Here is a 26,329-nt window from a genome sequence, read left to right as displayed (position 1 = left end):
GTGTGCATGTGTGTGTGAGCATGTGTGCGTGTGTACAAGGATGGGCGCTATGAGGCCGTTGAATCTCCCAGTGCGGTCCTGATTTCCCGCAAGGGCCCCTCACAGACCTCTGCCCCAAATGTGGGCTCCTGACAGACCTTCCTTCCCTCCCCCTTAGTTCAGGCACTCCACTCCGATGAGAGGATACTGCGTGAAACTGACTTCATCCCTCCAACCCGAGGCCCCCGTGTATCCTCCGGGTTGACCCAGCATTAGTCAGCCTGCGTGACTGCTGAGCTGTGCACTGGCCGCGACGCACCCCACGTGCAGACAGAGGCTCCGCGCTCCTGGAAGGTGCCTGGGTGTTAGCGCCCCGTGGTGCGCTGGGAGGGGTGTGTGTGTGTGATTGTGGGTGAGCGGCTGTGTGCGAGTGCACATAAGTGTGAATATATGAGTGTGAGTGAGCGTAAGAGTGTGAGCGTGCAACGGGCAGGCCGCGCGGGGCCAACCCCCCTCCGGCACCGAGTGGAAGCAGCCCCGGGGCGGGGGCGTGAGCAGAGTGCACCGGGCTCACAGCACCTGGAGTCTGAGCGTGAACCTGCTCTCCTCCCCGATGCTGGGGAACTGACCCCAGTCTCAAGTCACTGAGACGTGATTTCAGGCTCCGCTATCCCGCTGCCTCCGTGGAGGCCCCGGTTCTGGGTTTGCGAAGGATGAGGGAGGCCGGGACTTTCTGGGGAGCGGACGGCTCCCATGAAGGAGCAAAGGCCACGGGGTGAGACTCACCTGGTCCGTGTGACCTCCGGCAAAGGCAGGCCGCCCTGCGAGCTTCGGTTCCTGATGTGGAACCAGGCCGTGGTTCCCGCCTCCCTGGGCGCAGGAGAGGATTCAGTGAGGGGATGTCGGTGGGTTCCCATCACACAAGAAAGGGCCCAGCGCCCTGCTTGCTCAGCACTCAGGTCCCTCGCCTGGCACAGCACCTGCAGCCCTGCTCTCCCCCCACGCCCATCCCGTGCTCCCCTTCCCCTCCCCCTCTGCAATCTCTGCACGAGGAGGCCGGGAGAAAGTCCTGCCAAAAAGCTCCCTCAGCAGGGCGGAGGCGGCCCGGCCAGGTTCCTGTTTGCCTGGACCAAAGCCGCAAGGCCTTCAAAGGAACCTAGCAAACCCGGATGGAACGGCTTGTTTTTTCCCACACAGAAGGAGAAGGAGACAGAAAAGTGTGCGAAGTCAGGCTCCACTAAGCTCACAAAAGGCTTTTTGTTCCAGCTGAGACGGGTGAAAAAAATCACAGAATTGGGAGAGGGTGTGTGCTTGTTTCTCTGCTTTTAGTGTTTAGGTAAAACCACCTGGCTTCCCTCCCCATCTCCCACCCCGAGTCCCCTACCAATTAACCCTCTTCGTCTGCCGTAGAGAACGCTAGAGCCACGCAGCCAGCAGGGATTTCTGAGGTCTTTAGTCCAGCTGAATTTTAATTTTCCAAACAATGATACATGATACTTATTAAATTATATAGCTCTGCAGTACTTGTGCATGTTTTGTATTGTTGGGAGTGATGCAACTTAAGGCTCCTGCCTCAGGTTAACCAGCTGGTCCCCGGCTGAGCTGGGGCTGGAAGCAGGTCACTTGGGACTCAGCTCGGGCTTAGCCTGGGATCCTCCACTGTCATTTCTGAACTGATGTGGACAGTCTGCTTGTTCCCGACCCTTCTGTCTACAGTAAAGAGAGATCTATATTAAGGTTTGTTTGTTCCCATGAAATCATAAATCCCTCTAGGCAGGTCACTGTATGCCCGGCACCCCTGAAGTTGTGCAGCGCACAACCTGTGAGAGGGAACAGGGCGGGCCTGCTTCCAGGGTTAATCCAATAGTGTCAATTCATCCCTCTGGCATGCATGGAACAATGCCCTTGGGGGGAAATTATGCCTTTGCTCCTGAGACTGGAGCTCCTAATGCACATAATCTAGTATAACTGGGCCCAGCCGTGTGGAAAGAAACGAGGAAGTAAGGGCTTCTCAGTCCCAGACACCCTGGCTGGGGAGGCCCTTGTGCTCTTAGCCAGGCTGGGCTTAGGGGGAGGTGGGTGTGTGGACAGGGGAACCATCCTTAGGGGGCAGACAGGAGAGTGTTTCTGGGGGGCTCTGATGGGGCAGAGCTCTCAGGCCCAAGGCAGCTAGAGAAGGAGGAATTCAGTAGTTTCTGTCTTGACTCAGAGGCAACCCTGTGAGTTTATGAGCTCTCCTCCCTCTCCATTATAAGCTCCGTTTCTTCATCTGTTAAAATGAACAGAGCTCTCCAGTGGGCTCATGTGCAGGCCCACTGTCTACTGGGCCACGGACGAAGGCCCTGGCCTTGTGGGAAGAGTCTCAGAAAGGCAACCTTGCCATGGCCGCAGGACCGAGGGCAGAGTAAGGACTAATGGTGAGAATTTCTGGAGGGCACATTTTATCCCAATGGTGGGAAGAAGTTTCTATCAATAATAAGAAAACCCTACAATCGAGGTACGGACTCCCTGGCATCTCGGCCCTCTCTGTCCCTCCCTAACTGAGCTACTGCTGGGATGTGTGTGTGTGTGTGTGTGTGTGTGTGTGTGTGTGTGTGTGTGTATAGCTTAATGACACATCAAAAGTGTGCTGTGCAATCACATTCATGGTAAAAAAAAAGGAAGCTTTTTTGTCCTCAGGTTCTGTTAAAGTAGATATATCTTGAGCCAACCAAACACTGACCCCTGACTACTGAGTTCCACCCCAAAATCAAGGCTCAGTGGACAACCCAGTTAAGCAGCGCTTCTCAAAAAGTGATCCCTTTGGCCAGACTCACTCGTGTCTGGGTATGTCCACATTGGAAAAGCATTCCTACACCGAGTTGCTACGTTGATCTGCCAACGTTGAGTGGGGTAGGCAGACGAGCGTTAACTTCCTTTTGCAAAAGAGGAAATAAATACCTTGCCGGAGGTTGCATGGCCAGCAAGCAGCAGGCCTGGGAGAGGAAGGCGGGTCTTCTGGTTCCTTCTACTAAGCCTTGTCCCGGAAAGGAGTGGGCTGCCTCGGCAGTTGCTGCAGCTCCAAGCAGATAACTGTGGGACCAATCCTGGAAGAACCTCTGGAGCCCGGATTTGTACTGTCAAAGTGTCCTCCTGCTCTGGTCGGGGCAGAATTTTGAGGAGCATAATTTGGCACTGTGCATGAGAAACTTGAAAGATGCGCTATGATTTGACCAGTTATTTTCATGGCTAAGAATGTACCTTAAAGCAATAATCAGAAATGGACACTAGGTTAAAAAGTTAGACATAGGATTACCATATGACACAGCAATTCCCCTCCTAGGAAATAAAAACATACGTCCATAAAAAAAATGTTATATGGGAATATTCATGGCAGCACTGTTTATATTTGCCACTCAGATGAAAACGAGCCAATGTTCGTCCGCTGTTGAGTGGATAAAATGTGACATATTCATACAAGGGAATATTATTCAGCAATAAAGGGAGTGAAGCCCTGACACTTCCCACAACACGGATGACCCTGGAAAACATTCAATGAAAGAAGCCTCTCACAAAAGGCCATATACTGTATGATTCCATCTACATGAAATGTCCGGAACTGTCTCTATAGGGAAATTGATAGAGACGGAAAGTAGATTAGTGGTTGGTTAGGGCTGGGGCAGGTGAGCGGGGAGGAACAGAGATGGGCTGCTATGGGTATAGGGCTTATTTTAGGGGGAACAAAATCATTCTAAAATTAGATTGTGGTGATGGTTGTACAACACTGAAAATACTAAAAAACATTAAACTGTACACTCTAAACAGGTGACTTGTATGGTATGTTATTTGTATCTCATTAGAGCTGTTTTTAAAAAAATGGACACCAGGATGCTGTTCTCAGCATTTTAAAATAATAATAGCAAAATATTTAAAAATAATCCAGATCCCTAGGAAAAACAAATAATTAAAAAATTATAATATATCCATAGATGAAATATAAGCAGTCAACAAATATATATATATAGTATAAAAAATAAAATATAAAACATATGTAAAGCATGATCCCAGTTTTATCTAATTAAAAAAAATTAAATGTTTTATTTTGAGCTAATTGTAGGTTCACACTCAGCTTTAAGAAATAATACAGAGAGGTCCTGTGTACCCTTCACCAATTTTCCCCAATGGTAATGTTTTGCAAAACTATAAATAGTACAACACCACAACGGATACTGACATTAATACATAAGGCACAGAACGTTCCCATCGCTGCTAGGATCCCTCAGGATGCCCTCTAAGGGCTATGCCCGCTTTCTGTCCCCATTCCCATCTTAACTCCTGGCAATCCCTAATCTGTTCTCCATATCTATAATTTTGTCATTTCAAAAATGTTACATAAATGGAATTGTACAGTATACAACCTTTAGTGATTCAATTTTTTTCACTCAGCATAATTCTCTGGAGATTCATCTAGGTTGTTACATGTATCAATCATTCATTCCTTTTTAGTGCCACGTAATAGTCCATGGTGTGGATGGACCGCATTCACCCAGTGAAGGACATCAGGCTGTTTACAGTTTTAGAGCATGACAAAGCTACTATAAACATTTGTGTACTTAAAATTTAAATATAAGTTTTTATTTCTCCGGGATAATGACCAAGTGTGCAACTACTTGGGTTGTATGGTAGTTGCATGTTTAGGTTTTCAGGTTTTTTTTATTTTTTATTTTTTGCAGTACGCGGGCCTCTCACTGTTGTGGCCTCTCCCGTTGCGGAGCACAGGCTCCGGATGCGCAGGCTCGGCGGCCATAGCTCACGGGCCCAGCCCCTCCGCGGCATGTGGGATCTTCCCGGACCGCGGCACGAACCCGTGTCCCCTGCATCGGCAGGCGGACTCTCAACCACTGTGCCACCAGGGAAGCCCGGTTTTTAGTTTTTTTCTTAAGAAACTGCCAACCTGTTCTCCGGAGTGGCTGTACCATTTTACATCCCTGCCTACAATGCATATATGATCTAGTTTCTCTGCATCATTGCCCATGTGGTGTTGTCACTCTTTTTTATTTCAATCATGAAGATACATAATGATGTCTCATTGTGGTTTTAATTGGCATTTCCCTAATAAATAATATTAAGCATCTTTTCATGTGCTTATTTGCCACCTGTGCATCCTCTTTGATGAAATGTCTCCTCATGTTCTTTGCCCATTATTTGCTGATTGGATTTTTTTTACTGTTGACTTTTGAGGGTTCTTTACAGATTCTAGATACTAGTCCTTTGTCAAATATGTGGTTTGCAAATATTTTCTCCCAGTCTGGAGTGGACATTCCTGACCTTAGGGAAAAGCACTCAGTCTTTCACTGTTAGGTATAATGTTAGCTGTAGGCTTTTGCAGATGCTGTTTATCAAGTTGAAGAAGTTCTTCTCTACTCCTTTTTTTCTGATAGTTTTAAAATTATAAATGAGTGTTGAATTTTGTCAATTTTCTTTCTGTATCAATTAATATGATCATGTGAATTTTCTTCTTTTGCCTATTAATATGGTGAATTGCACCAATGAATTTTTTTAAAAAATTAATTTAATTAATTTTTTAATATCCACCAATGGATTTTGAACATTGAACCAGTCTTGTATTTCTGGAATAAACCCACTTGGTAACAGTGTATAATTCTTTTTAGATATTGTTGAATTCTATTTGCTACTATTTTAAAATGGATTTTGCATCTGTAGTCATTGAGGATATTGGTCTATAGTTTCCTCTTTATTTGTGCACTGCTTTTGGTGTTAGGGTAGTGCTGGTTCCATAGAATGAATTGGGAAATGTTCCTTCTCTTCTCTGTAAGAGATTGTATAGATCTTCTGGATCTGTAGATTTATTTTGGGGGGAGTTTTAAAATTACAAATTCAATTTCTTTGATAGTTATAGGGCTATTCAAATGATCTATTTCATTTTGGGTAAGTTGTCGTAGTTTGTGTTTTTCAAGGAATTGGTCCATTTCGCCCAGTTGTCAGATTTATGTGGGAGAATTGTTTGTAGCATTCCATCAATATCTTTTTGATGTCTCTAGGGTCTGCGGTGGTATTTTATTTTATTTTGTTCCTATTTGTAATTTGTGTCTTCTCTTTTTATCTTTGTCAGTCTTGCTAGAGGTTTGTCAATTTTATTGATCTTACCAAAAAACTAGCCCTTTGTTTTGTTGATTTTCTCCATTTTTCTGTTTTTAATTTAATTGATTTTGGCTTTTCTCTTTGTTATTTCCTTATTTCTGCTTTCCTTGGATTTATGTTGCTCTTCTCTTTCTACGTTCTTGAGGTGGGAGCTTAGGTTATTAATTTGAGGTTTTTCCTCTTTTCTAATATATTCACTTAGTCCTATAAATTTTCCTTGCAGTGCTGCCTTAGCAGTGTCCCACAAGTTTCAAAGTATTGTGTTTTCATTTTCATCCAGTTCAATGCGTTTCTTTAAAATTGACTTTGAGACTTCCTCTTTGACCCATGGATTGTTTAGATGTGTATTTAGTGATTGGAGGTTTTCCTATTATCCTTTTGTTATTGATTTCTTTTTGTTATTTGATTCCATATGGCTGGATAACATATTCCGTTAAGATTTTTCTGAACATGTTGAGATTTGTCTTCTGGGGCAGAATATGATCTATCTTGGTATCCATATCTTGGACTATAAGAAAATGCGCATGGAGGTACTGTTACATAAAATATATAAATTATAAAATGTATGCACAGTGTGATCCCAGTTTTATTTTTTAAATATACACATATCTACATGAGAAAAATCCTGGAAGGCTATACACCAAATGTTGACTGCTCTTTATTTTCTTCCTTATCTTTTTCTGAATTAAAGTTTAAAAAAATCTCGCTTTTATGATCAGAAACTTTTTTTTTTAATAAAAAGAGCAGTGGCTTGTGTATAGGATATAGGTTCAAAAAACTGGGCTATCATTTACTTAACACAGCAATCCAGCCATCTCAGTTATTCTTACTGCGCTTCATTTTCAGCATCTATAAAATGGGAATAATAATATCCAAGTTGTTGTATTAAAGAAGCCAGAGCCAGCATTTGTTAAAGCCCTTGGCAAATGCTAAGAACTGTGTACATGTTACAGTGATGTTCTTCTCCTCATGAGGGAACTGGGCTTTTTAATCTCTTGGGTCACTACAATGATTTGCTTTTAAGCGTCCGTGATTCTCTCACTGAAGAGCAAATAGAAGGACAATGGCATTAAAAGGAGTTTGAAGTGTGCTGTGCCCGTGGGTAAGGTTCTGCAAAAACTGCTCTTCTTCAGGTATTTCTGGAAGCCTTTGCATATAATTGGGATTATTAGGTAACTAATTTGGATTTTTTGGGAAAGTTCCAATTTGTTCTTTTAGTGTAAGAGTACTTACCGCACCATGTAATTTCATTTCCGGTGAGGAAAATATGGATATTAAATCCAAAGATTCACCCGAAAGGGGAAGACAAATCCCCGGATGTCTGCCATACACCTTCCTCCGGACTCTTCCCCTGCCTTCTGGGTCCGTAATCCCCAAAGCAGGTGGCTGTAATCAAGAAGTTCCCAAGAATCAGGATATCAGTTGGATTTTATAACCCAATTTCCTAGTGGCCGGAAGGGAGTGGAACCTGCAGGTGTGTCAGGGAGGGACTGAGAGCTCTGGGGGTGAATGGGTTCCCTCCACTACCACTTAATTTAAAGGTCCTTCTCCTCGCCTCTCTGTGACTCCCAACCCCCCCCCCCCCGCCCCCGAGCTGGCTCCCAGGGGACTTGCTGCCCTGTCTCTCACTGTCTCCTTGGGAACCTCCAGTCCTGAGGCTCAGGCTGGGTTCTCCCTTCCCTGACCTACACCCATATGTTCAACATTGTACATTTTATTACTTAGATGACTATTTATAGGTGATAGTTTCGTGTCCATAGACCCTGGACCGTACATTTCTTGAGGACAGGGACTTTGTTTTCTCTTTATGGCTCATAGAGGGTGTTCTAGTAGAACCTGTTAGTGGAGTGGTGAACATATAGGTACAGGTTTCCGTAGAAAGTCAGACAAAAACAGATAGAATTAGAGGGAATTAGAGAAAAAACAGAGTTAAGAGGGATTTCCAACTAACCGACATGTTCTTCTCCATCATGTCTGAGACAGAGGACATCCCAAGAAACCCTTCCCTCTAGGGCAGTGCCTGCAAACACAGGGGCGAGGGGCCCTGGACCAGCTCCTGCTGTTCCTGGCCTTGCTCCCGTCCTGCAGCCTGAAGGGAAAGGCTGCTCAGGGCTTTCAGGCCACAGGAAGGAAAAACAGACTGCAATAAGGCTGTGTCCCGAGAGCAAGTTCTTAAACAACTACTGAATAGAGGGGAAAAATAATGTCAGGATGAAGTGGAGGTTGGTTGTATTTGGAAAGAAGTGGAAGCTCCAGGGAAAGATAGGGGTGGGCGGGAGAGTCCAGAGTGGGATGTGAAGACCAGAGACAGAAGTAATTGAGGGAAAGCTTAGAGTAAAAGGAAGGAGGGATGGAGGGGGCAGATCTTAAAGTAGAGAGATGCTGGTGACAGCAGGGGAGAGGAGGAGAGAGAAAGAGACGGAGGAGAGAAGACGGGGCAATACAGGTCTAAACGAGGGAAGAATGGAAAGAAAACGATGAGAAGGCTTCGAAAGAGAGTTAAACACATCGAGAATCAGAAACAGAAAACCGACAGCACGAGAGGTCTGGCAGAGAGAAGCCCACACATCAGGGGATGGGGGGGCATGGAGGGAGAGAGGAAGTTAGATCTGAAAACAGGGTACAGGATTGGCATCACCACATCTTTTCTTGGCATTTAGGAAGAGCCTGATTTAAATGTTTGCGACTCTTGGACACAGACCCGAGGTGACCTGCGGGGCCGAGAATCTCGACCACCGAGATGACTTCTCGGAACATGTAGACCTTCCCCCAGACCTGCACTGACCTTGAGGAAAAGTAGACTCAAGCTTCTGCTTCTGGACCCTCGTAGGGCGACTCCCTCCACAGCCCGGGAGTGTCCCTGCAAGGTGCTCCCGTGGTGTGTTTGCAGACAATTTGTAGGTGCGGTCGGTCACGGCTGCCCTCACTTTCCTCCCTGATTTAGGCAGGCTGCAGTCACTCCGTGTACAGTCACGTTATCCACACACGTTCTGGTAGAGAAATGGCCTCCGGGATGCTTCTCCCACCACTGCTCTCTGGTCTCAGTGCCACGTGAAGACATCCGATGACTCCAGGGCACGGGAGGATGGGGTGGCGAAGAGAAATGAGACTCGACATTTATGGAGCTTGAGGCTGGGCTGAGGAAAAATCTTGCAATCATCAGATGTAACACAGTAAGGGATGGACTTGGTTCCTCTCAAAGCCTAATCAACACTGAGGTTTTCATGTGTTGGGAATACACACAATGATGTAGCTTGGGCAGTTGTGATGCACCCCACATCTCTTGGGTGACTCGGGATCTCCGGTCCTGGAGATGTTTCAGTTCTGCAGCCCACCTGCTGGTGCTTTCACTGAACAGTAGCTACCTGAAGGCAGGTGTTTCTCATCTCCAGTAAACAGCCTAGTGCCTGGCAGGGAGCAGACAGTCAACAAATAATTGTAAGATTTATAAATGAATGAATGAAACTCACGTTGGAATCAGTATCTGATAGTTCCTTCTCCAAGCACCATGAATGGAGCTTTGTCTGCACAACAGCAGAGACCAGTCCTGATGAAGATGCGATCCCAGATGAAGGAAATGTCCTTTTCCTCACCTACCACCTCCCTTCCAGCAGGTCGACGAAGGTTAGAATTGAGAATGTTGGTGGGGCCGGATTCCAGCATCCAATTTCCTACGCCTTGTTGAAGTCCCCATGTTCTAGGTTAAAGAAATCTTGTTTTTAGCCAGTTCTTTGGAGTTTCCTGACGTCCCTGCATTTTTTTTAAACAGAGCGCTTGCCTGTTGCAAAACCTCTTTGCCTGTTTTTGTTCCCTTTCAGTGGAAACCTCTCTTTGGCGCCAGAACTGAGTTTCCTCACAGGTTTTGGGTTACAAAGAGTCCTCCTCCAGTCCCGGAGCGTCTCCGCTGGGAACACTGTATTATTTTTTGAAATTGTGACTGTGCAGAATCTGAGACTTAGATGAGGCCACAAAGCCTCCAGATCCAAGAACTGAAAATTTACTTTCAAAATTACGTAGAGGACTTTGGACCCAGATTTTTGTTTGGAGAGCCTGGTTCTTGGAAATGCAGCTGGTATCTCTTGGGATATCTTAGAAAAGCTTTCATGCATAACTTCAGGCGTTTACTTACCAACCACCTATGCAAAGCCTGTGAGAGGGGCTTCGTGGAATACAGAGACTCCCCCCACGTAGCCGATGCGCCTGCACAGGTCAATTTTCTCATTCGGTGTTCTCTGTAGCTCTCTCAAGATCTGTGCTATTGTGAAACTCTTTTTCACCCCTGATCAAAATCTTCCCTGTGGATGTTTAAGACCATTTCCTGTGGCTCAGTTCTTCCTGGAAAGGAAGACTATCTTGTTTTTGGCCATGCTGCACGGCTTGTGGGATATTACTTCCCCTACCAGAGATCAAACCCGGGCCTGCAGTGGAAGTGCAGAGTCCTAACCACTGGACTGCCAGGGAATTCCCAGAAGACCATCTCTTTACCAGCTTCTGCCTAATCCCCCTCTTTCTGAGCTGAAAGACCTTAATCCAGTCCCTCTGGAGTATTTTCTTTCCCTCCTTTGGTGGTGCTGATGGTGATGGAGGAGGGGTCCGTGGGGAGAAGTTACAATCTCAGCCCAGGCTGATGACACATTCTGGGCTGTTAGCACCTGTTTTCCAACCAGGTCTGTCGCCTTGGCTGCGATGGCTCAGGGAGAAGTTCTGGGGCTTCCAGCCCGCTACAGAAGGGGTACTGAGGATGGGGCCTGAGCTGGCCCGGCTGGAGACCTCCCCTGCAGGGGCGAGGAAGTCCATGGGGATTGATATCTTTAGGGTGGTCATTTCCCCCAGTCAGGGTGTAATCAGTACCAGCAGCGCTTTCTGGAGAAAGAAGCTCCCCAAAGAAAAATCCGAAGTTGTGTCAACGGGCTGGGTGGAAACAAACATCAGCCCCTCATCAGAGACCCTGCTTTGTCTTCAGTTTGGAAGGATGGAGGGGTCTGAGCGGAAAAAGAGTCTGGGAATAGCAGCCACTCCGCTCGCTGGTGGGCACTGGCCTCAACTGGCAGGACCGCACGCCTGGGGGCCAATGCTCTCCCATCCTCACTGTGGTCCAGGGCAAAGAACCCAGGGACGCACCTCCCCTCTGAAACCCTCTCCTCTGCTTCCGCCACTCTGCTGGCTCCTGGCACCTCTTCCATCCGACCACATGCTTCCATCTCCGTGGGCACCTGGTGCCCACCATGTTGCAGCCCTGCCCTAGGAGTGAAGGACAGCGTCGGGGGCAGGACTGGGCACGTGGTTCAGGGGGCCCAGTGCAAAACGAAAATGTGGCCCCTGATTCTTAATAATTGAAAAATCGGTAGGAATTTCTGAGAAGGGTGGCGACAGCATAGCATCGAACTAAGCTCGGGGCTCTTCTGAGCGTGGGCTCTGAGCGATGCCTTGAGAGCTTGGATTCTGTCTCCAGCCTGTTTCTCCCCACACTCCATCCTCTCCCAGCTGCCTCGATTCCTGCGGCTTTCTAGGGGCACCGATGACCCCCAGATCTTCCACCCAGCCTGGCCCCAAACTCATGCTTCTGGAATGAGTTTGGAAGGCCCATTACCTGAAAAATCAACAAGACGGAAAAAAAAAAAAAAGGAGTTTATTATCTTGTCCCTTCTCCCGTGTCCTCTAGCCGTCAAAATGAAACGGAAATCCTTCTCTCTCTCAATTCTCACTTTCAGACAAGGATTATGCCTTCAGCCCAGGTGCCCGAGTCCTTCTGGCCTCTTCCTTTCCTGAATCCCACCAAGCTCTGTCTAGTTATCTTCTTAACCCATTTCCCTCTTTCTGCCATTCACTCCCTGTGGCCACTGCCTCGTGTCACACCCTGTCCTCTCTCGCTTGGGCTGTCACCCAGGTTTCATGACTTGCTTCTGTTTACTCCACCTCTAATCTTCATCTTCAAATGGCCACCAGCATGTTTTCTCCCCCAAATCAATCCCCTGCGTAAAAGTAACCCTTGCCTCCCCACTGCCTGCGGTGTGAAGACCAGACCTCTGAGAAGGGTGGGCAGGTCTTCAACACCTCACCATCCTGCCTCCCCACAATGAGCTCCAGTATCTCTGGTTGGGACACACTTGGTGTCCCCATCCATCCATCCATCCATCCATTCATCCTTCCTTCCTTCCTTCCATCCAACCTTGCATCCATCCATCCATCTATCCATCCACACACTTGCTTTGAACAATGGCCCTCTGCCAGTTCTCTGCGAGGCATTCGGAGATGAAGTTGATGAACTCAAAGAGGTGACAGCCCCGTGGGGAGATCACAGATCATGACAATATCACAAGATAAATGCAGAGGTCACAGGTCTGCAGCAAGTGTCACAGAGGACAGAGCGAAGGGATCTGACCCAACCTGGAGGGATTGGAAAGTCAGCCTTCCTGGAGGATTGAACAGGATTAGAAGGAAGGACAGGAGGTGATCGCTCCTTTGTGCCTCTGTGCCTTCTCCCATGCTGTACACTCAGCCTGGGAAGAGCAAATCCAGGCCTGCTTACCCCCCCACCCCATCACACTGCCTGGCTGCTATCAGGACTCAGCTGGTGAGTCACCTGTGTGTAGTCCTTCCCTGCCCTCCCCTGCCCCTCCACTGGCTGGACAGCCGAGGCATTTCCTCCTCCACACATCCACTTTCTCCTCCACCCCCCGGCACTGTCTTGTAACCACTTCTTTACTGATCTTCCCTCCATTTGTGGTGAGGTCCTGAGTCTTAATCATCTTTGTGTCCCTTGAAGTCCAGCACGTACACACACGCACACACACGCTCAACAATATTTGTCAGATGAGCAGCATATCACTTGGGCGCAAGTCTGGTTTGACCACGAGCTTCATTCTTAGAGGTGCCGTATTCAGCACAGGGAGATGTGGCCCCACCGCCACAGGCATTGGTCACACCTGGCTAGGGCTCAGTGACACATCGACAAGAGAGACTTTGAAACGCTTAAGCATGTCGAGAGGTGAGGCGGCCTGAACGTGTGTCACATAAACTCTGGAGGGAATTAGAGCTACTTTGCAGAGGAGAGAGTGTAGGGCAGGACCTGATGGTCTCTATAGCTGTTTGAAGAACTGACAGAGAGAAGGCGTTCATCATATTTTCTGGGGCTGTGGAATCTACCCAGGATGTAGGTAGAAGGAAGGAAGACACATTTCAGACCCACATAAGGAAACACTTTCTAAGGATAAGAATTATCCAACTGTTGGCCAATTGACCTTGAACTCTCTGATGGACACTTTCAAGGAGATGCAAACCAGCCGTCTCTCCGGGGCGCTGTCATATTTAGGCCTTTCATCCTGGGTGGGAAATCAGGCCAGATAACTCCTAAGGCGGTGTACAGACCCAAGATTCTTCAAGTCTAAAATTTTATCTCTACCTCAGGCTCCCTGGTAAGAACGTCACGTTGCATTCAGTCGGGGGGATGGAGAGATCGCACCCTCAGGTTTTGAAGCACTGTGCGTTGTCACGCCGACTCCAGTGACTGTTTTACTTCTCAGAGGCGCTGAGATTGGGAGAGGTGAGTCTGCAGTACCAGTGGCTGGGAAGCGGCAACAGAGTGCATCAGAAGGTGTTTTTCCATGTGGCAAGATCTCTTTTCTCCTCGGATTCTCTCAGAGTCTAGTGTGTATGACTCATGAAATCAGAGCTGGACCAGGAGAAAACCAGTTCGGGGACTCAGACTAAGACACCAATCCGTGATACCCCTAACCCCGCCTTATACAGGGAGTATTGTGCACTTGTTGGGCAGCTGTAACCAAGAGCCACAAATTGTGGGGCTTAAACAACAGAAATTATTCTCTCCCAGTCCTGGAGGCTGGAGGTCCAACATCAAGGAGTCAGCAGGGCTGGTTCCTCCTGAGGCTGCTCTCCTGGGTACTAGACAGCCGTCTTCTCCTGGTGTCCTCACGTGATCGTCCAACTGTGTCCAAATTTACCCATCTTGGGAATTCCCTGGCAGTCCAGTGGTTAGGACTCTGCACTCTTGCTGCCCTGGTTTGGGTTCAGTCCCTGGTCAGGGAACTGAGATCCCACAAGCCATGTGGCATGGTCAAAAAAATAATAACGAAATAAATAAAAACTGAAAAAACCCTCCACAAATTTCCCCTTCTTAGAAGGACGTCAGTGTTGGGACCCAACCTAATGGCCTCACTCTAACTTGACTGCCTCCATAATGACTCTATCCCCAAATAAGGTCACACCCTGAGGTTCTGGGGGTCAAGACTGCAATATGTGAATTTGGGGGGACATAATTCAACCCACGAGGACATGAGTCTCTTATGATTGCCCATCATCACCCCACGATGTGAGTCTGGGGGGAGGCAGCATTCTCCCACAACAGAAGCTTGGAGGCCCAGACATTCCCGAGCTCCTCTCTCCAGTGACAAAGGCCTGGGCCCAGCTTTGGCCAGAGGGATGCCTGCTCAGCACTGCGAACTGATTGGCATCTACTGTCACGAAGACATGGGCCAGGGCAGAACTCTCTCCTGGTGACGGCGGCCTCCTCCAGTTCCTTGGGGCAGCAGGTGCCCCACACTGCATTGCCCTCCAGTGCCTGGGCAAGGGTGGGGGGCCACGCAGTGAGGACCCCATGCAGGGCCCAGGGCTGTGGGAGGCTTCACAACACTCCCTCTGCAGCCATCCAGGCGCTGGCACAGCGGCTCTCATGGCTCCCTCAACACCAGCTGATGTCTGTCTTCTCTCTGCGTCCTGGCTGCCCACACCCTGCCCAGCAGCTGTTCCCACTTGCAGGCCTTTCCCATCGACGTGCCTTTTGCAGCTCTGCTGGAGCCTCAAGACTTCTGCAAGGTCAGGCTGCCGTCAGTCTCAGGCTGCTTGCTCCGAGAAGCTTCTCTGTGATGGTGGGAAGGATGCTGGCTCTGGAGCTGGTCAGACCCAGGTTCAAACTCTGATTTACTAGATGCGTGATTTGGGGGAAGCTATTTAGGCTCTTGAGGCCTCAATTTTCTCTAAAATGGGCTCATTAAAGCAGCTGCCACACTTGCTTGTTTTGAGGATTTAAGGAGCTGAAAATGCAATGCCTGGTGAGCAGTTCACACCGTCCGGTCTCGGCATGGAAGCCTGCCTTCAGTGAGACCTGAACATCTATCCTGGGAGCCCTCCAAACCAGCCTGCAGGGCACGTGATGGATGAGAGATGGGCCAGCTCGGTGTCCAGGGAGATGAGCTTTACCCACGGGCTGGCAGTGTTGCACGAGGTACATTTCCCCGTGGCGGGTGGGGGAGGGTGGGGTCCCTCCACCAATGCTCAGCTATCCCAGGCCTGCAGGGCAGCACCAGGTGACCAGCCAGGACATCCTGGGCCCACCTGATGCTAGACTCCAGATGCCACCCCTCCTTCTGTACCAAGGGCCTGGCTCCTTCCCCTCCCTGGAGATTCTGAGGCCATTAGAAAGGTGGGAAGAGTAGAGGAGGTGCTTAGGGGACAGTGTGAGATTCCTTCACTGACTGTCTCCACAGGTACTGTCTCCCCGGGCATGGAAACCCTCCATCCTTTATAGGTCAATTCAAGCGCGTCTCCCAGGACTAGCCCCAAGACGTTTCCGTTCCCCACGCTTGGCGGAAGGTGCCCCAGCCCCCCAGCCCCTGACACCTGATCAGAGGGCTAGGGGAGGCCTTTAACCGGTTGCTTCCCCTCTGGGTGGGGGGACGGGGTGTCCAGGCACCTGAGAACCCGGTTGCTATAGAAACAACCACCCAAAAGGCAGGATGGTGGGGAGGTTGGCAGGTGAGTTGGGCCCAGACCTTTTTCACAGACAGGTTTTTTTTTGCTTTGTTTTTTGGTGGAGAAACACATCTTGTATTCCTCATTCATATTCATCGTGGGCAGCCTCCACCCCACACGTGAGTTTTAATTTTAAATTTCTCCAGGGGAACAACGGAGTCATTTTTAGCAGGCTGGTTTGGGGAGACTTTGAGCGGCCCCTGGAATCCGCAGGAGCCTGCGGGGCTGAGCTGTATTTGATTTAAAATTGGAAACAGGAGGCAGAAGAGTGGCTTTATATAGCCTGGGAGGTCCAGGAGCCCTGCACTGATTTATGACAGGCCTGCCGAAAGCACATGGAAGCCGAGGTAATATTTATAAATTCCTTCCCCAAGGATGGATGGAATGTTCTGAGCTGCAGTCAGAAAGCACCTTTTTGGGGGATGAAGGGAGGTTAAGTCCAGTTATTCGTGGACTGAAAGGAAAAGGGAACTTGAGCATGGAGGGGCTGCTCCAAGTCTGTTCCGGAAACGCGGGCTGCTCTGCAGGCCTGGACTCCTCGCTCAGGTCCTCAGGGCCCCACTCCCAACCTCCTCCCTCCCCCCTGCCCCGTCCTACTCAACGAGGCCAAGGACCTACACCTGGCAATTGCGGTGACCGCACTTTACCAACAAAACGTCTATCTAGGTGTCTGGGGACAGCACAAGTCCTGGCACTGTGGGGAGGGAGAAGGAAAAGAAGATGGAGTGTGGCGGGTGGAGAGGAGGCTGAAGACAGACGCGGGTGTGGCCCAGGAGCCCGAGTCCCTGGCCGAGGCCCAGGTGTGACGGGACACCCGGAGTGGGAGTGGCCGGTGCCCGGCATGGAGGTGGGCACTGTGAAGGGTTCGCCTGGCTGTCAGCAATCGTGAAGGACTTGCACCCACTGCAGTTTGGACACACCGACCAAGGCAGGGGACCCCCAGATTCAGAGAGCGCCACCCTCTGTGTGCCCCTTGGCTGGCATCCCTGTCCCTAACCTAGCAGTTTGGGAGAGCGTCCAGCCACGTGGCAGAGCTGGCTGATGGCCTTGCTTGAATGAGAAAGGACAACAGAAAACATTAAAAAAAATTGTGTCAGGAAAGTAAAACCCAGGGGGGCACATTCAGCTCTGTGGTCCCCTCAGCCTTGATGCCTGATTCCCATCTGCACGCAGAAGGGAGGCCCGTGTATCACTAACCTGTGTGTGCCAGTCCCCCATGGGATGCACTCCCCCCAGTGCTCCGGGTCACGAGAGCCAAGCTGGAAACTGGAAACAGCAGGCGGTGGTCTGCGGGGCTCTGCTGTCCCTGGGGACGAGGGAGAAACTGTCATCTTGGTTCCAGTCTATTCAGACCCCTCATCCGCAGCCTGGTTTCTGGGTGTCACCGGCACACCCACGGGAGGGACAGGAGGTCTTTCCAAAACCAGCTGCGTTCCTGCCCTGGCCCCAGGGGTTCTCATGACAGGTTCTAAAGCCAGTTAAATGCAGGCAGGGTGGTTCCGGTGTGATGCCAGGAGGCCGGACAGAGATGCAGAAAGACACCTCACCCCTTCCAGCTTAAGTGCTGGCAGGCACACAGGTCCCCATACTTCAGGGCACCCACCAGGACAGAGGGGATTGAATGCCAGCTCCCCAGCCAGGCCCACACTGGCAACTGTAGACCCGTGGACACTGTGCAGGGAGACCTGGAACCTCCCCTTCCTTACCTCTGAGCACACGATCCATGAAAGACACAAGGTCCCTGGGGATGACGTCAGTGCTTCTTTTGGCAGATGGGACCATGATGCACATCTGAGCCTCTGAGATGACAACGGGCTTGGTTCTCTGCTCATGGCACCGGGGCAGCCACGTCCATGGCACCTAGACGTTCCGTCCACTCTTACGGGCTTGCTCCCAAGCCTGCACCTGCAGGAGTTCAGCCACCCCCGACTGTTGAGGCTATGGAAGGATGAGCCCAAAGAGGCCGAGCCTGCAAGGCCCCACGGTCAGAGCACTGGTTTCTTTTCCTGCACAAAGGGGGCTCTGCAGCTGTCCCGCCGGGGCCAGTTCCTAAACCAGACCCCGGCTTTTCCCTTGGACTGTTCCGACGGGTGGAAATACAGAGTGTTGGTGCTGGAAGGATGATAGCAATGGTAGCTGTCATTTATTAAGCACCTACTGCATACCAGGCATGTTAAGATGATTTCTGATCCTCACAAGTGCTGGAGGAGGCGCGATTCTCATCATCGGGTCACGGTGGAGGCCGTGGAGCTCTAGGGAGGCTGTGAGTGAGATCAGGGGCACAGACCTGCATCCAACTCCAGCTCTGCCCCTTACCAGCTGTGGGACGGGCTGCTTTCTTAAGCTCTCGGTGTCTCGGCTTCCTCATCTGTAGACGGGGAAGCTGCAGAGGGTGGCCCCCTGCAGGGTGGTAGTGAGTCACTGCACAGGCAGTGTGCTCACAGCAGGGCCCGGCGCCCAGGAAGGGCCGCCAGAGTGTCAGCTGTCACCATGGGGAGGACGAGTGATTTGGGCCCAGTCGGCAGGGCAGCAATAACTACATTCCCAGTCTGTCCGGCCCCAGAGCCCATGCTCTTCCCTTTACATATGAGGAAATGTGCATGGTGGGGAGGGTGTCAGGAAAGAGGACTTGTCAAGATGGGCCAGCTGCTCTGTGACTGTCCCAGGGCTGGTAGCCCTCTCTGATAACCCCAGGTGTAGTGTCCACCCCACGAAAACACTGAAATAATCTCTGACAAGTCCCTTCGGCCTTGGGGTTATCTGATGCCACCTCTGGGAGCCAGGGTTTAACGCGGGAAGCACTGTCTCTTGCTTTTGCACCACACGGGCCCTCTCCAGCCCTGACTTTCTTCAAACTGCACTTCCCAACAACTCGATCATGAATGTAAGAAATCCATGAACACAGACCACTGTTCCTTCCCCACCATAATCGACTCAGATCTTAGAAGCTCTACATGGATTTTTAACCACCCTTTGCTGCCAACTTCTCCATTTTATTTGAAATAAATATTCAAGATTTACCTTGCCTAGACTCCTCTCTGTTCGCTACGCCCATCAATACAAGATTTCATCGCACTTCCAAAAAGCACAAAAAGAGAGATTCCTGCCTCTTTTAAACCCTGAACTTAACAAGGATCATTTCCACTGGAACCAGAGAAAAACAGACGTTTTCTTTATTCCCCTGTGGCCTCTTTCTCCCTTTCAAATTTCCCTCCAAGAAGGTGAATACAAACGTGTTACAACTGACTCCCAGCTTTAAGAGACAAATCACCTCGCCGCGGTTTGGCACAGAGACAGAAGGGAACAAGAGAGCGCAGGGGAGTCGGGGGCGGGGAAAGGAGGTGGTGTTTCTCAGGAGGCCAGACCCTGGTTGTCAGCCTCCAAGAGTGCCCCTCGCCCCAGGGCCCTGGTCCGCAGCGGATGGAGGTACCGGGTGCGCTTTAGGGATCCCACGTGGAGGGCTCCCGGAGGGCACACCGCGCACTCCCTGGGGCATGAGCAGCCAGTGAGGCTGTGACCATCCTCCTGCCCTGGTCGGTGCACAGGGACATCCCTGAGCTTCTGCTCCCGAGGGATGGAACATTTGGGGTTTGCTGGGCTTGGGAGCGGCCTGTGTCATCCTGCAAGGAGAAGGTGGGGAGGTAGGCAGGAACGAGGAGAGGAGAGGAAAGGGGGACAGACAGCTGGATCAGGTCAACCAGCGGAGGAGCAGTGCCCGGAGGGGCCGGGGGAACGGAGGCAGGTCCTCCGGCGCCACGTGCAGAGCCCGGACACCCTGGGTGGGGATGGGGGTGGGGGTGGAGGTGGGTCTGTGGCCGCCCTTGGAAACCAGCAAGCGCATGAACACCTCGTAGCGTACCAGCTCGTCCCCGTCCACGTCCGCCGCCCGGATCATCTCGTCCACTTCCTGGTCTCTCGGCTTCTCGCCCAGCCGGGTCATCACGTGCCGCAGCTCGGCCGTGCCCATCAGGCCGTTGCCGTCCTTGTCGAAGACGCAGAAGGCCTCCCGGATCTGGTCCTTGGCGTCCCTGCCCTTCACCTTACGGGCTATTAGGCCCAGGAGCTCGGGGAAACCCACGGTGCTGCTGCCGTCGCGGTCCAGCTCGCCCACCAGGTCCTGGAGCTCGGCCTCAGTGGGTTTCTGGCCCGGCGACCGCAGGACGGTGCCCAGCTCCCGCGTGCTGATGGCGCCGTCTCCGTCCTCATCGAAAGGGGAGAGGGCCTCCTTGAACTCGGCCACCTGCTCCTCGGTCAGCTGCTTGGCCCTGACCGTTGCGGGGAGGAGGTCCTGCACACGGACGTGGCCGGGCGCCGGGAGGTGGCCGGGTGCAGGGCCGGCGGCTGGTGTTCTGGCCCCGGCTTGACTTGCTGGCGCTGAAGAAGGAGCTGGGATGCCCCTCACCGTGCACGCGCCCGGCCCTGCGGTTGCCTGAAGTCCAGGTCCTGTTGGAACAGGAGTCCAGGCCCAGGCAGTGGGCCGGCCGGCTAGTTGCACTGACGCCAGCAGCTCTGGGAAAGGCTGGGCTCTCCTCCCCACCGCCCAGAGTCCCCGGGACCAGTGGGGACACCTCCAGAGAGGCTGGTAGACAGCCTCTAGAGAGATGAGTTCTGGGTTTGCCTACCGGAATCCCCCCGCCCCCCCCAGTCTTCACACCCTCCACTCAGTGAAACCACTGGCTCTGAGCTCTTCCCTGCCTGCAGCTGAGGGTTTTGGCAGGAGGAAGAACAGAGGTTGTCTTTGCCTGAAAAGAACTCCCTTTCCTTTTCTTTGGTTTCCGAAGTCTGAAAACCTTAGGGTTCCCAAGAGGGTTTTCAGAGGAGGAGAAAAGAAAAATATTTTTTCTTTAGATAGAAGCAGGCTGTCCCCAGATCCTCCAGAGGCTCATATGTATTCCAACCACAACACAGCTAGTTAGCGAGGAAACTAACAGAAACAAGCAAGATAATGAGATACTTTCAATAAATGCTATCAAGGAAATAAAGGGTGGTGATGGACAGCAGGTGGGGAGGTTACTTCTGCAGCGATGGTTGCGGAAGTCTTCTCTGCAGAGGTGGCACACAAGGGTGACCTGAAGGGGAGAAGGGGCCTTCCAGGCGGAGGCCAACAGGTTCCAGGTCCAAAGGTGGGAGAGGCTCGGTGTGGCCAAGGGACAGAAAAGAGGCTGGTGCAGCTGCAGCCCAGGGTGAAGGGGAGAAAGCGGGAGATGAAGAAAGGAAGACAAGCGAGATTTGTCAGAGGCGAGACGAATTCACGTTTATCCTCCAATGCATGGGAACCCCTGCACATTTTAGCAAGGCCATGGCTGAAAGTCTGAGCTTCTGGTTTCGGGAATGGGAATGGACAGAGCTGAAGAAAGGGGTGTTTTTAAGAGGAGGTTCTCGAGAAGGTGAAGTGGGATGCCCACCAGGCACACACACTCGGAGCTCGACTCCCAGGAAGCCCGGGGAAGGACCAGCCACGGAGTGAGAAGAGGTGGCTTTGCCTGTGGGAATCCATGCAGATCCAAAGTGGTGAGACCCAGAGGAGCCAGCGAAGGACGGAAGGGGAGGAACGAGGCCGGATGCTGCCCGACTTCGAAACTTACTGTCGAGCTGCAGCGATCCAGGCAGTGTGGTGCTGGCTGGAGAGCAGACAAGTAGATCAGTGTAACCAAATAGGGAACCTAGAGAGGGACCCCTATCAAGAGAGTCACCTGAGCTTCGACAATGGAGCAAAGACGGTCTCTTCAACAAATGGTCTGTAGTTTGAGTTTGGGTTGGGTTTAGATGATGACCTGTGAAAGAAAGAAATGACAAACTGAATGCTTTAGTCCTAATGTGTCTCCCCTCAAATTCGTATGCTGGGGGGATGTATTCATGAAATGCTGCAAGGGCAGGAGCAGGAGAACCACTGGACAACGGCGTGTAGCTGACAGCGCCCTGGGGAACCAAGGGCCAGCGTCACGATGAAACTTGTGCCTGACACTGTCCCACTGATGGACTGCATCCTGCCTCACCTACGAAGGGTAAGTGGACAACAGGTATCTGCAGGTTTCTGGGTCATGGCCTGTGTTCTTCAAAAAGACACGTTGAAAGGGAGCTCAGTAAGGGTTTTAAACAGAGCTGCTCATGACTCACAAGGCACAGGGCTGTGACAACTAAATTGTTGCAACTCGCTGGTTAGGAAACTATGACAGAGGGAATGTTTTTAATTTGCTAGGCTTCTGTATTCTCCCCCTGCGGCCTCTCAGTGCACTGATTCCTTTCCCTCCCGCATATACTTGTGGTCTTAGGACCTATTTAAACATTTCAAAATTACTGGGGACTCTAAAGAGCTTTTTAAAATGTCTGTCAATATTTACTGGGTTTGAAATTAAAATAAAATTTTAAAATATTTAAATATATTTTTATGTATTTATAACTTTTAAAAAACAAATTAAAAAACCCATTACACGTCAATACAAATAACGTAGTTTTATAAAAAAATTAATTACACTGTATAAAAAATAAGAGTGGTACCTAAAAACATAATTTTGCAAATCTCTTTAATGCCCGGATTTATGAAAGCATGTCTGCTTCCGCACTTGATCTGTGGGAAGATGTTTTGATGTGAAGTGCATGATAATCCAGCTTCACACAGCTATGCACAGCTGGCAAAGGGGAGAGCATTTAATGACCCTTTCAGGTAACTGTGGTTATTCTTCGTCGGTACCATATCAAAATTTGACAGGCGGTAGCTTCTGAAAGGTTGGTTGTAGTGTGAACTCTGAAACCATGCCAACGAACTTTTCATCCTGTTCCATTAAAATCCATCGCTCACTCCTGTGCTTTGAATGGATCTTTTACTCATGCATGATTCTGTGATGCTATGCATTGGTCATTTGGAAAATCCTGAGTTCTGCAGATCTTCTGCATGTTGAATCATTGCATGTATAATTTTAAAAAATCACATTCATTAATATTACCACCAATCCCATTAGAAAAGTCTTTAAGTATTGGGAAGTCTCAAGCTCACAGTGGCAAATACAAAATCTAGAAAGTTCTAATTTTCATTTGGATGCTGAAATTTTATTATTGCAACAAATACTGTCAGTTATTTTCCTTGAAGTGCTAGGCTCACTTCATCGCTTTTTGAGAAAATGCCAAATACCAAGTCTGAGTAACCGCAGTTTGTCTATCAGCTGTTTTTCCCCAAAAACTGGTGTTCCATGAAAAAAGCTTACCTTGTGACTTACGTATGCACACAAGTGCTTTTCTTACAACAAATCATACTAGACTACGCCGCAGAGTATTAAGGATGTGCATGCAAGGGTTGAAATAATAATTTTACTACTTCTGCAAGAACGTCCTTAAATGAAGCTGGCTTTTTAAAAACTTGAGACCATGTGGCGGTGAAGGCTATAATGACTGCTGGTACAGGAGCCTTGATTCTTGCTTAGGGGCTGGTGATTTCACCCACCAGTGCTCTGAGCTCAGTGCAAAAAGCTGACACGGTGTAAGTGGCAAACCGTGTCTGGTGTTACGAGAATAGTTGTGACCACCCAGGCTTCCTGAAAGGGTATTGGGGACACCCTCCCCTCAAATGGACTCATGGAACACACTTGGAGGACCACAGTGGTAGAGTTGAGAATCAGGAGTGAACCCGGCGTAGAATTGCCTGGGCTGGAGGTGAGAGGCACCGAGGATGCTGGGATCCTGGTGGGAACAGCGGGGTTGGCCTCACAGAGTATAGTGTTAATAAGGACCTCAACAGACCCACAACAGGGGAGGGCCTGCTGCAGCTATTCCTTAGAAGAGCAGATGACCCAAGGTGCTGCCTTCCCCCCTGAAATGGTGCTACTACAGTTTCTGTTAAACAGAATTTGTGCCTCTCCTGCTGGGCGCTATAGAGAAAGATAGAGATTGGGATGCTTAGTCTTTTCAACCAGCTCCATTCCTGTGCCCTCCTAGAATGGGTGTGGCCACGGGCCTCTCTCTCTCCTTCTCTCTCTCCCTCTTTTTCTCCCACCCCCCCATTTCCATACAGCCACTCACCAGCCCTAACATTTACTTATCTACTTCCTTTCCCCCCAGCAAAATGCAAACACCTTGTCTTAGTGTTATCATGTTGCTATAACAACATGCCACCCCCTGGGGGGCTTGTTAACAGCAGAAACTTATTGCTCACAGTCCTGGAGTCAGGAAGTCTGAGGCCCGGGGAGGCCTGGCGGGGAGGGGGGGCCCTCTTCCAGATTGCAGACTTCTTGTGTCCTCCATCACTGGATGGAAGGGACCTGGGCTCTCTCTGGACTCTCTTTAAGGTCACTAATCCCACTGATGGAGGATCCTCCCTCCGGAACTCATCACCTCCCAAAAGCCCTGACGACTAATACCATCACCTGGGGGTTAGGATTTCCACATATGAATTTGGCGGGGGCACAAACACTCAGAGCATAGTACACCTTCCCAGTGGAATATTTATGGGTCAACTGCCTGTTCATTGGGCAGTTACTCTGTGGCAAGCGTGTATCAGGCACTTTCATTCCTATTGTCTCGTGCCTCCACGTTACAGATGAAGGATGTGAGAACTAGCAAATGCATGAAGGTCAGATGACCAGCAGGCTGAAAACTCAGGAACTAGACCTTCCAATTCCTACAGCTCCCCGCCTGTAGCTGTTTTCTTCACGGTTCTCCCCAACTCAGTCTTAGACCTTCTTACTCGGCACCTGGAAAACCCACTCGGGAGGCGGGGGACTCACACGCAGTAGGTATCCTCCATTGCGGGAAATGTTGGGACACACCTGCTGGTGCAGAGCCCTCCTGCCAAGCTCCTTGGGGATCCACCTGCCAACTGAGCCCCTGCATTTGATGTTTGGAGAGACCCTCAAAGTTAACATGACGAAGTGGAGCCGTTGGTCCTCATCTGAACCTGCTTCCCCTCCATCTCCCCATCTCTTAAAAAAAACCCGTCCGGTTGTTCAGAACCAAACCCAGAGCCACATCTAATTCCTCCCTTTCTCTCACACCTCATACCCCATCTTTCAGCTTCACCTCGACACATCCTCTGCGCCAGGCCGCGTCATCTCCAGGCAGGACCACGGCCCCAGCCTCGTAATGGGTCTCCCCTTTTGTGGTATTCTTCAGTGATGTCATTTTCTGCTGAAACGCTATAATGGGCTTTCTTTGGGTTTCAGTAGAATCCAGACTCCCTACGGTGGCCCTCTTGGCCACATCACCACAACACTCTGCTCCAAGCACACTGGCCTACTTTCTGCTCCTTGAACGCTCCCATCCTGATTTCCACCTTGGTATCTCTGCACGAGCTGCTCCATCTGCCTGGACACTCTGTCCCTGACCTTTAAGCGGCCGCTCCCTCTTGTCACTTTAGTCAAAAGTCAAATATCACTTCATTGCCAAGCCTTCCCCAACCGCCCACTTCTAATTAACCACCCTCCTCCACCTCATCCCTCTCCTGTCTTATTCTTCTCCTTTATTTTCTTCATAACTTTTACTTCTACATTGATCTTGCCTGTGGACCTGCTTCCTTTCTGTTTCTTCCCATGTAATTTTCACAAGAGGCAAGGCTGCTTCTGATTTCTTCCCCTGCCAAGCCCTCTGCGGTTAGGATGGCCCCCGCGCCCAGGAGATATTTGCTGAATGAACAGAGTACAGGAGGGTCCGCCTTGCCGCCACCTGCAGGAGGATTGGACCCGTGTCTCTCTTCAAGCCCTTCCCTGTGGTTCAAACCCCATGGGGTGCCTCAGATGCTCTTGCCCAGGTGCCACTTTATCCACTGTGTGGTCTGTCATCTCCCCTTACTGTTCGCAGGTTTGCCGAGTGGCTCTGTGGGGATGGGTGGCCTCTGTGTTGACCCCTGGGAGCAGCTGCTGATGCTTTACCTTCTGTACCTCCACCTGTGGCTTCTCCCCAGTTTCACAGCCCTGCACTGATACTAGAAAGGTGCACCCCGCCCCCATGCATACAGTCGTGCTGTCTGGGCCTCAGGAGGATGGACTTACCTCCCAACTCCCTGCAAGCCGTCTGCTACCTAGCACTTTTGTCCGACTTGCTCTTTATTATGGGATGCTGGCCCGGCTCCTTAGAGAGGCCCGAGCACAGTCAGGGTGATGAGGCCTGGCAGATCCAGCGGAGAGCGGACTTCTCCCCTCAAAGCCGAATGTCCGACTGGCGTGAATCTAGAGGGACCAGGCGGAGGAAGGGCTCAGGACGGAGGTGGTAGAGGGTCCTGGGAAGCGGAGCGTGGCCCAAGGACCTGGGGTAGGGCCTCCATCTTCTCCCCTGTGGCTTTAGGGACAATCTGGAAACTCCCAATAGCTCCTTGGGGTCTCCCCGATTCCAACCCACTCTTCCCAGGGTGAGTGCAGGGCTATCCCTCATCTCAGGCTGTCTTTGGGGTGTTTGGTCTCAGCAGGTAAAGTTCCTACCTCTGACTTTCCATCCCTAAATCTCCCAGAAATGATGA

The 26,329-nt window shown here is 50.4% G+C and overlaps 1 protein-coding gene and 1 long non-coding RNA gene across 5 annotated transcripts in view; one reads left to right on the top strand and one right to left on the bottom strand.

Annotated features, from left to right (window-relative positions):
• Positions 1 to 25,847, bottom strand: part of LOC109549652 (uncharacterized) — a 127,782-nt gene extending 101,935 nt beyond the window's left edge. Inside the window, exons 1-9 of one of the 3 annotated variants that reach the window (XR_012330347.1) lie at positions 24,606 to 25,847; positions 21,474 to 21,662; positions 19,748 to 20,331; positions 17,595 to 18,288; positions 17,086 to 17,194; positions 8,906 to 11,710; positions 7,354 to 7,506; positions 2,920 to 6,628; positions 766 to 849 (exon numbers count right to left, since the gene is read on the bottom strand). Coding sequence is in view for 2 of the 3 variants with exons in the window: in XM_073801508.1 (XP_073657609.1) it covers positions 19,329 to 19,508; positions 19,748 to 20,331; positions 21,474 to 21,662; positions 24,606 to 24,711 (1,059 nt within the window). In the remaining variant the exon portion in view is untranslated. Of the gene's footprint in view, positions 1 to 765; positions 850 to 2,919; positions 6,629 to 7,353; positions 7,507 to 8,905; positions 11,711 to 17,085; positions 17,195 to 17,594; positions 18,289 to 19,037; positions 19,509 to 19,747; positions 20,332 to 21,473; positions 21,663 to 24,605 lie in introns of those variants that run through there. The other 2 variants (XM_073801509.1, XM_073801508.1) reach the window with 2 other exon arrangements.
• LOC141278086 (uncharacterized) lies at positions 14,724 to 18,908 on the top strand. 2 transcript variants are annotated; one of them, XR_012330349.1, is made up of 3 exons: positions 14,922 to 15,361; positions 15,953 to 16,007; positions 17,661 to 18,908. It is a non-coding gene; the product is annotated as an uncharacterized lncRNA (long non-coding RNA). The 2 variants fall into 2 exon arrangements; XR_012330348.1 differs by lacking the exon at positions 15,953 to 16,007 and having other exon boundaries at positions 14,724 to 15,361.
• Positions 25,848 to 26,329: the final 482 nt, after the last annotated feature.

Source organism: Tursiops truncatus, chromosome 2 (assembly GCF_011762595.2).
Source record: "Tursiops truncatus isolate mTurTru1 chromosome 2, mTurTru1.mat.Y, whole genome shotgun sequence".
NCBI lineage: Eukaryota > Metazoa > Chordata > Mammalia > Artiodactyla > Delphinidae > Tursiops > Tursiops truncatus.
This window is presented reverse-complemented; position numbering and strand designations above follow the sequence as displayed.